The sequence below is a fragment of the Etheostoma spectabile genome, chromosome 7, assembly GCF_008692095.1.
Source record: "Etheostoma spectabile isolate EspeVRDwgs_2016 chromosome 7, UIUC_Espe_1.0, whole genome shotgun sequence".
In the NCBI taxonomy this organism is placed as follows: Eukaryota; Metazoa; Chordata; class Actinopteri; order Perciformes; family Percidae; genus Etheostoma; species Etheostoma spectabile.
The window spans coordinates 11,161,364-11,170,327 of record NC_045739.1 but is presented as its reverse complement, the minus strand read 5'-3'; the positions used below and the strand labels follow the sequence as shown (position 1 = coordinate 11,170,327).

General features: G+C 41.0%; 1 protein-coding gene across 1 annotated transcript in view; it reads left to right on the top strand.

The window, feature by feature from the left end:
* Positions 1-8,964, top strand: part of scn8aa (sodium channel, voltage gated, type VIII, alpha subunit a) — a 45,441-nt gene that overhangs the window by 15,868 nt on the left and 20,609 nt on the right. The window contains exons 9-14 of the mRNA XM_032522192.1: positions 1,170-1,311; positions 3,083-3,289; positions 3,378-3,659; positions 5,354-5,668; positions 7,227-7,362; positions 7,597-7,835. Of these exons, the coding sequence (XP_032378083.1) occupies positions 1,170-1,311; positions 3,083-3,289; positions 3,378-3,659; positions 5,354-5,668; positions 7,227-7,362; positions 7,597-7,835 (1,321 nt within the window). The remainder of the gene's footprint in view (positions 1-1,169; positions 1,312-3,082; positions 3,290-3,377; positions 3,660-5,353; positions 5,669-7,226; positions 7,363-7,596; positions 7,836-8,964) is intronic.

Genomic DNA, 8,964 nt, shown 5'->3' with positions numbered 1-8,964 from the left:
AGATGGCATCAAGTTAGCATCCAAAATTAGCTGAAATTTTATTGAATCCATTTTTACTACTACTTGTGAAATGTTTCCTGTGCCACTGGCTGCAATATACCCCAAAGAATGATTGATTCACCCGCATGCTTAGCAGCTGGACAGAGGTTCTTTTCATTAATTTCTGTGCCCTTTCTTCTCCAAACGTACCTTTGCTTATTCCGGCCAAAAAGTTCTATTTTAACCTTATCGGTCCATGGAACTTGTTTCCACAATGGATCAGGCTTGTCTATATGTTCATTTTCAAACTTCAAACGCTGATTTTTGTGGTGAGGACGTAGAAGAGGTTTTCTTCTGATGAATCTTCCATGAAGACCATGTTTGTACAAGTATCTCTTTATAGTGGAATGGTGTACCATATCTCCAGCGTCTGCCAGGTCTTTCTGGATGGATCGTGCAGTCAAACGTGGGTTTTGACTTGCTTTTCTCACAATCCTGCGAGCTGTTCTGTCTGATATTTTTCTTGGTCTTCCAGATCTTGCTTTAACTTCCACTGTTCCTGATGCCTGCCATTTCTTAACTATATTCCGAACAGAGGATATTGGCATCTAAAAATGCTTTGCTATCTTCTTATTGCCTTCTGCTGCTTTGTGAGCGTCAACTATTTTCAGTTTCAGTTTTCTAGACAACTGCTTACAAGAACCCATGGTGCTGATTGTTGGGGCAAGGTCAGATGAGTCTGGGCATTTAAAACCTTAAGATTGACATCACCTGGTCTTTCCAGACGATGATTGAGAACAATCCATGACATTGTCAGGTCTCAGCTTTCCAAAGGGGGTGGTGCATGCTATAAACTATGCAGGATGCCCAAATTTTCGCAGCCGCCAGTTTTTTGTTTTCTGTTATTTTGAAAGTGTAAATGATGGAAATAAAATCTAATTATTAGACATATATTTAGACATATTACATTAATGTCTAATCTGTCATTTAATTGCCTTTTGGAGATTTATACATCTTTTCTTGGCTTCTTTATGCACATTAATACAATTCTTTTACCTGGGGTGCCCAAACTTTTGAGCCCCACTGTATCTGCCTGAACTCAGATAACATTATAGAGAAAAATTGCTGAGTCATTTTCAGGCCTGGTGCCCTGCTCTCTCTCTCTTTCTCTCTCTCTCTCCACCCCTCAGCCGCTGCCCGGAGGGCTATACATGCATGAAAGCTGGGAGGAATCCAAACTACGGCTACACCAGCTTTGACAGCTTCGGCTGGGCCTTCCTGGCTCTCTTCCGACTTATGACACAGGACTTCTGGGAAAACCTTTACATGCTGGTAAAGTGGATGTGTCAAAAAGTTTATCTTGTTTCATTAGAGGCATATACATCACATACAGTACAAGTTCTCAAATACTACTCCTTTAAACAGTTGCATAGTTATGCTGAAATGATTCATTCATTGGTCAATCAGTAAAAAAGCAATCAAAGTAAGTGATTTAATGAGGAAAATGACAAATATTTGCTTGTTCCAGCTCCTCCGACATGAAAATTTCTTTCAGCTTTAGACTGTTAGTCAGACGAAACAACTACGTTCTTTCCTGAAGACCTTTCATTCAAGTTATTTGTGGATTGGGGTCTCAGAACTTGTGATGGGCTATTTCACTATTGTAAGACATTTTGATTAATTCACAATATATTTGATGGATTTATCAATAATACAAATTATAATATGCAAATATGCAAATATAATTGCAGCCCTTTTAAATAAAGAAAAAGCAAATATCCTGTGAGACTTGGGTTCCCCTGCAAAAAAGACTTAGCTCCTACACTGATTCCTCATTCTTGTGTGTGTTGTCATGCACAGTGTGCATGCTGAAACTCCACCTTTCAGACAGAAAATGGAGGATTATTGTGCCTCTAGCTTTTCACTTGTTTCCACTTTGACTTGCCTCATCTGCATACTGTAGCCAGGCCACTTCTGTCCCGTCTGTCAGCCTGTTCCACACAAAGCCTGTGGAGACACCCCTGTTTCTACATACGGGGAAAGGAAGTATGAAATATTAACAGCTCAGGATTACAGTATGGCCAATGACGGGGATAAGCCTTGATGGGAGCATTCCAGCGCATACAGTACTTCTATTTTTGCTTGTATTTTTGAAATGCAGCCCCTCACTACAAGCTCTCACTGCTATTGTGTACTGTACCTTCAGCTGTGTTTGGAAAGGATGTTGAATGTTTCTTTGTCAGATGTTTAAAAATGAAATGAAATGAAATGAAATTGAAGTGGGAGCCAAGAGCCAGAGCCAAGATCTTACTGTTCATTATTCAGTATTTCCACTAAGGTTTTGTTTTATCTGCCCACACGATATTTAGGGATATCTGGGACTTAAAGACAATGATTTGGACTGCTAATCAGTTTGTGCTTCTCTTGTTGGGAATGCTGTGCTATGTACACTTCCCACAACAACATGTCAACTACATTCATAATTGATTTGTAAGGGAATTTCTGTTCTTTATCCAAGGAAGACCTCTCTTTTGTCACCTTTAGAGGAGTGAACCAGAGGAGGCTGATGAGTGAAAACATTTCAATTGAGATTTGGTTTTCCTCTGTGAATAAAAACAAACTGTAAACAAGTCTATTCACATGTAGATTCATCAAACCCTGCACTAAACCTGCATTAAAATGAAGGTAGCCATCATTTACTAACATAAAAAGATTTTTCCAGAATGTTCTCACTTGTTCTGCAGTGCCTCTGCAGCAAAGATTGTTCCTGTGCAGACCAAGAACAGATGGTTGTGTATCAATTCATAATTGTATGAGATGATAGTGGAACTAACTAATTTCAGCATATTAATAACAGAAACAGACATATAAATTTAGAAAGTCACAGACGTTTAGGCTGAGTCTGTTTCTAATTGAACCATTCAGCCAGTTCTCTTTTTACCACCAACAGCTGACTATTTATTTCTGACGAGTCACTGTGTGAGTTGAGCAGTGAGGTTGACACTGAGCTTGTCTCAGGGATTTAGGTTATGTGTTAGATGTCATTATTGTCTCTGCTGTTCCATCCCTTCTCCCTCATCTCTGCTGCACTGCCTCCCAACAGACCCTGAGGGCGGCTGGGAAGACATACATGATCTTCTTTGTGTTGGTGATCTTTGTGGGCTCGTTCTACTTGGTGAATCTGATCTTAGCTGTGGTGGCCATGGCTTATGAGGAGCAGAACCAGGCCACCATGGAAGAGGCCCTGCAGAAGGAGGAGGAATTCAAGGCCATGCTGGATCAGCTCAAGAAACAGCAGGAAGATGCTCAGGTCAGCCCAGGTAGAATGGAGCCCGAAATGATTCCTGATTCATGTATATAATTGTACTGACTCCCTTCATGTGTTTGTTTCTTTGCAGGCAGCTGCCATGGCAACCTCTGCGGGTACTGTGTCAGAGGATGCAGTAGAGGACGATGGGGGAGGTCATCTGTCGTGCAGTTCCTCTGAGATGTCAAAGCTCAGCTCCAAGAGTGCCAAAGAACGACGTAATCGTAAGAAAAAGTGGCGGCAGAAAGAGCAAGAGAAGGAGAAAGGCGACAGTGAGAAGTTTGTCAAGTCAGAGTCAGATGATGGCAGCAAGAGAAGCCGCTTCCGTTTCCCTGATAATCGCTTGGGTCGCAAGTCTTCCATTATGAACCAGGTGAGATTAACAAGTTAATGTCTGGGTTTGTTTAGTCATTTTTCTGCATACCTCTTTTTGTAGTTCAGCATCATGCAAAGGGTCAGTCAGCCAAAATTATAAAAACATGTTTTCCCACAAATAAACAGATTAAGATTTCAGCCTCTGAACATAATTTTGTTTTGTCAGTGTGAACTAGGCCTGAACAATTAATCGTTATAAAATCACAATCTCAATTCACCCTGTTCATGATTTCTTTATTACTTTTTATTTTATTATACTTTGATTTTATTACTCCGATTCTCATTTAATTTTACGAGCTGCCTACATCACAGACGCTACTACTTTCTTCTGTAAATTTTACACATACTGTGTAAAATTAAATTTTAAAGCCCTCCCAAGAGCTGCAATGCTCTCCCTTCTCTTCATTTAAGCCTCTTTGTTTACAGGCTTGTGGTGATAAGCAATGTGCTATAGGTGCCAAAAGAAATCTATGTTTTGGTACTGTACTATTTGTTTTGTTTTGTCATGGTTCATGTGTGCAATAAACCGTGGCAGAGAATCGTGATATCAATTCTAAGCTAAAAAATCGTGATTTATATTTCCCCCCGAATTGTGCAGGCCTAGTGTAAACAGCAATATTTATCAATTATCTTGACTCACTGGGACATTTTCTCTGGAAATACATGATTTTGTGTTTTTCAGTGTACATTTTTAATGCTTTGAGCTCCATGCATAAAAATTCTACTAACCTCCATTGTAATGGGTTAGAGGCAGACATCTCACAGACAAAACCTCAGCATATAAAAGTAAAACTATCTGCATGTCTAGATAAATCTTATTTGTGTAAACCAACCGCTTTTTGATAACTCAGTTTACTAGCGTCAAACACAAAGAGACCAAACAAGATATCATAACATCAGAGCTACAGAGCTTTTTTTAAGGAATAGAATATATACAACTTGCTTTTAAATGTTTTGTGACTATCAGGTGAAGAATATTTCAGACTGAGAGTGTGGCTTTTGTACCGTGTGATATTGCATGAACTTGGATATAGAGGAACATATAGTGGCCAGAGATATAGAAACCCATGTCCAGGTCCTGAATTATTTACAGTGATTACATTAATGTTTCAAAGGAAGAAATCCTGCAGTTTTGATAGGCTTCACCTGGGATCTTCTGTCTCTAGGTTGTTTTATAGTGCAGGATTTACCAAATAATTAAAGAAAATGTTAGCCCTATTTAACAGAAGATTTTTGTAAAAAAATGTGATTCTAGTTAATGTAGCACACATTGGGTCAGATGTGATACATCAGCTTACGTCGTATTTACCAAACCTCCAGTTAATCGTGTAATCAGCGCCTTTCTCCGCCCATTATAGCGTGAGTTGCGCACATTTAAAAGCGCAATTGAATGGGCGATGTCAAAAAAAAAAAAAAATCCTGCTTGATGCGGTTACTTAGGCATTAGTGGTGGGGACATGTATGCGCGCTGTAGCAAAGTGTTAGATTGATACGGCTGAGTGCAGAATGCGATAATTCCCTCTGCTGATGCTATGACTGTTTGAAATGATCCTGATTCCAATATTTTATGTTTTTATGTAATGTTGCGAGGAGTTTAAAAGTCCAATAGTGCAATCAGTTGTATTTCAGAAACACCCTGTGCTACATAGGTCAAACAAATGTCTCCTCTCTTCATCCTTTCTTTATCTCCAGTCCCTCCTCAGTATACCTGGCTCACCTTTCCTGTCCCGCCACAACAGCAAGAGCAGCATCTTCAGTTTTAAGGGGCGTGGTAAGGACGTGGGATCAGAGAATGAGTTTGCAGATGATGAACACAGCACGGTGGAGGAGTGCGAGGAGCGCCGGGGCTCCCTGTTCAGCCCTTATCGGCGGAGCAGCTACAGTGGATACCACGGGAAGAGGAACAGCACGGTGGATTGCAACGGCGTGGTGTCGCTCATCGGCCCTGGGCACGGTGGACGCCTTTTGCCTGAGGTGAAAATAGATAAGGCAGTCCCTGACGACAGTGTAAGGAAGTCAAAGAGTAGACCTATCTAGGCATGGCCCCCCTCTCGTCCGTTCCTTTTCTTTCTTGCTCTCTATACTCTACTCTCATCTTTGCAAGTCCGTATGTATCTCTTGGCTAAGCGCTCGCGCCTCCCCTCCCCCAGCCCCTGCAGTGTGTGCTGCCCTCCAAATGTAGGCAAAGGATGGAGAAATAAATACATTTTATATTGAATATACTATAGCCAACCGTGCATTTGATAGGTTAGTAAAACTGGGTCTGTCAGTGACTTCCAGGCAATTTTGGTGTTTGATTTGAACGATGAATGTCAATGTTTTGAATGTTCATATCAAATTACTTATTCATACATGCACCATACTCACACTATTATACAGGCACTAATCAAACAGACATGATTCTATTATTCTTCTGCATCCCCATTGGCCCATAAGAGTTTGGCACATATATCAAAGCCTGATTAATATTTAATACACAACTTCAACTGTGGGATGTCATAAAGTTCCTGTTCAACACACTTTAGTAATAAGACAATTTTTTTGTTAACAAACAACATATAATGATGAGTTAACATGCTCTAGTGTGTTGATGTGTTCCTCCTCCAGGCATCCAGGTCCAATGCTAGCCTGTGTGGGTAGATCTACAGTAGGAGGCGGAGGAAACTGAGGGGACCAGCACTATATAGCCACAGACATTTTTATCTTCTTCCCTGATACACTGTTAATATCCTAAAAGTAGATACACAAGAAACATCCTATCATGCCTTAATAATATATAATTTAAGAAAAAAGGAGGGCTGCTGTCCTTGTCTGTCTTTCTCTGTTTTCCAAAATCTCCCTGGTCAACATTAGTGGATCAGCTCTTTCTCATTCTAGTTAGCATGGTAGATTAAACCCTAAATTTGAACAAGCATGACAGAGACGAGTAGAACAATGGCTATGGTGTCTGTAATTTCCTCTCCTTCTCTTTGACTTGGAGCATGCTCATGCATGACAACTGGATGGATCTGAACTATCTGCCTCCACATGATCTCTTACAATGCTCTTGACTTGATGGTTGCAATATAAATTGTATGGTTTCAAAGTACTGTAGGAAGATAATCAGTAGCTTCAATTTGCAAGTAAAAATGGCCAGATTTGGGAGACATTTTGTAAATTAACCTAATGATTATATTGCAATGGCAGCAAAGCCTCCATTATTGCATGACAGGACTGAAAATGCATTCATGCAGAAGCAGTTCTTCTTCACACAATATCGCACAATCCATTTATTATTTAATTGGGACAAGCGAATTACATTCAAACACAATTAGGTCAAGTAGCCCTAGATCACTGCTCCCACTTTGGCTGAGACCTGCATGCATTTAGAGCATACACACATCTTCCTTAAACCAGCATTGATATAGAAATAATTGAACCATGCCCCCACCCCAAAAATCTGATCATCAACTACTTTTTTCTGCCAATGCTGTGGTGCACTTCCCTCCACCGGCCACCGGTGGTGAAATGGGATGGTGTTCATGTCCTCTCCATGGGTGCTTGATTCTTCCTCTATTCCTGACAGCCAACTACTGAGGTTGAGGTGAAGAAGAAGCTGTCGGGCTCCCTGATGGTGTCTGTGGACCAGCTCAATACCTCCTTTGGGCGGAAAGAGCGGGCCAACAGTGTCATGAGCGTCATTACCAACACACTAGTGGAGGGTACTGCCACTTTAACCCAGCTTTTTAACCTGCTCTCTCATTATTCTTTAACTAGGGCTGCTCATTGGTTGATTAGTTTGACATGAATTTCCTGCTTATTTGCTTTGCATATCCAAAAGTACCAGATACATACAATGCATACAATTTTGTCTATCATTTGATACCATTGCATGCGGTATGCTAAAGCATGCAATTATGTTTGGTTTTGATGTGTGATCCGCGCTATGTCTTCAGAACTGGAGGAGTCTCAACGCAAGTGTCCGCCATGCTGGTATAAATTTTCTAACACATTCCTGATCTGGGAGTGCTCTCCACTGTGGATTAAGATCAAGGAAACTATGAATCTGATTGTCATGGACCCCTTCGTGGACTTAGCCATCACCATCTGTATCGTACTCAATACCCTCTTCATGGCGATGGAGCACTACCCCATGACCCCCGACTTTGAAGACATGCTTTCTGTAGGCAATCTGGTGAGTGGCAATCTTTTTGTACTTTAATTTTATCTGAGTTTATCTGAGCCGGTTAAGAATCTCTTCTGCTTTTTCTTTTGCAGCTCATAGAGATTTGTTACTTTGGTACCATAATTGGCAGCTCTTTCATGGCTGATTCAGAGTTAAAAGGAGTGAAAAAAATCTCTTTCAAGAACCCCACTTCTGTTTTCTTTTATCCATTTTAATTTTTTTCACACACATGTTCCCTGTCTTCTCCTGCTATCTCTCTTTCTCTCCTCGGGTTGTGTGGAGCTGCTGTTAGCTTCGGTGGGGCCAACCTGCCTCTCTGCTGGTCTGCTGACTGGTGGGAGGCCTACATTAATATTTCATGGAGCCTGATTGATGAGCTGCTCTAAAATGGTGCCTGAATCATGGCTTGGTTAACTCAACCTGACAATTTTCACTATTAGCATTTTAGAGAAACTGAGTAAATCTGAGTTCTGGGACCATGATTGTTGTTTTACTTTTCAGTATCACATAGGGCTGCACAATTAATCGAATTTTAATCACGATTTTGGCTTCCCACGATCAAATATGCGTGATCGAGCAATATTTTCAATCATCATTTCATAGAACGTTCCGAGTTTTTTTGCAAAGCCAATCTACCGCTCTGTGTGCCAGTCAGAGTTGTTCCCTGCACTGCGCAGCTTAGTTTCTAGATGTAGACAGTCACAGAGGACAGAGTAATGTGAGTAAAATTCCACAGCAGATAGTAGTCTGTTATATGTCGTGCACAAAGTTTACCAGTTTACTAGTGAACACAACATTTTGTTCTGTCTGTGTTGTTTGTCAGACAACAGCAGTGACCAGTGCTAGTTAGTGTCTGTTAGCTCACAGGGCTCTAGGGTGCTACTAACATTTTTCCTCTATGTGGCACCAGTGCTAATGTCCTTTCATCTGCTGCCTCCCCATAAACAAAGCAATGTTGTTTATATCAATATGGTTTCATTTTGCATTACATGACCCATTTCTTCTGTAAAGCCGTACCTGTGTTTGGATCTCTCCTCTTACTCCCCGCGCAGCCCCGCCCCCATTTACTCACACACGACTTCCCGGCATCATGGAGAGACACAGCGGCCGCCAGTCCACACTTCTGACATTTGTCCAC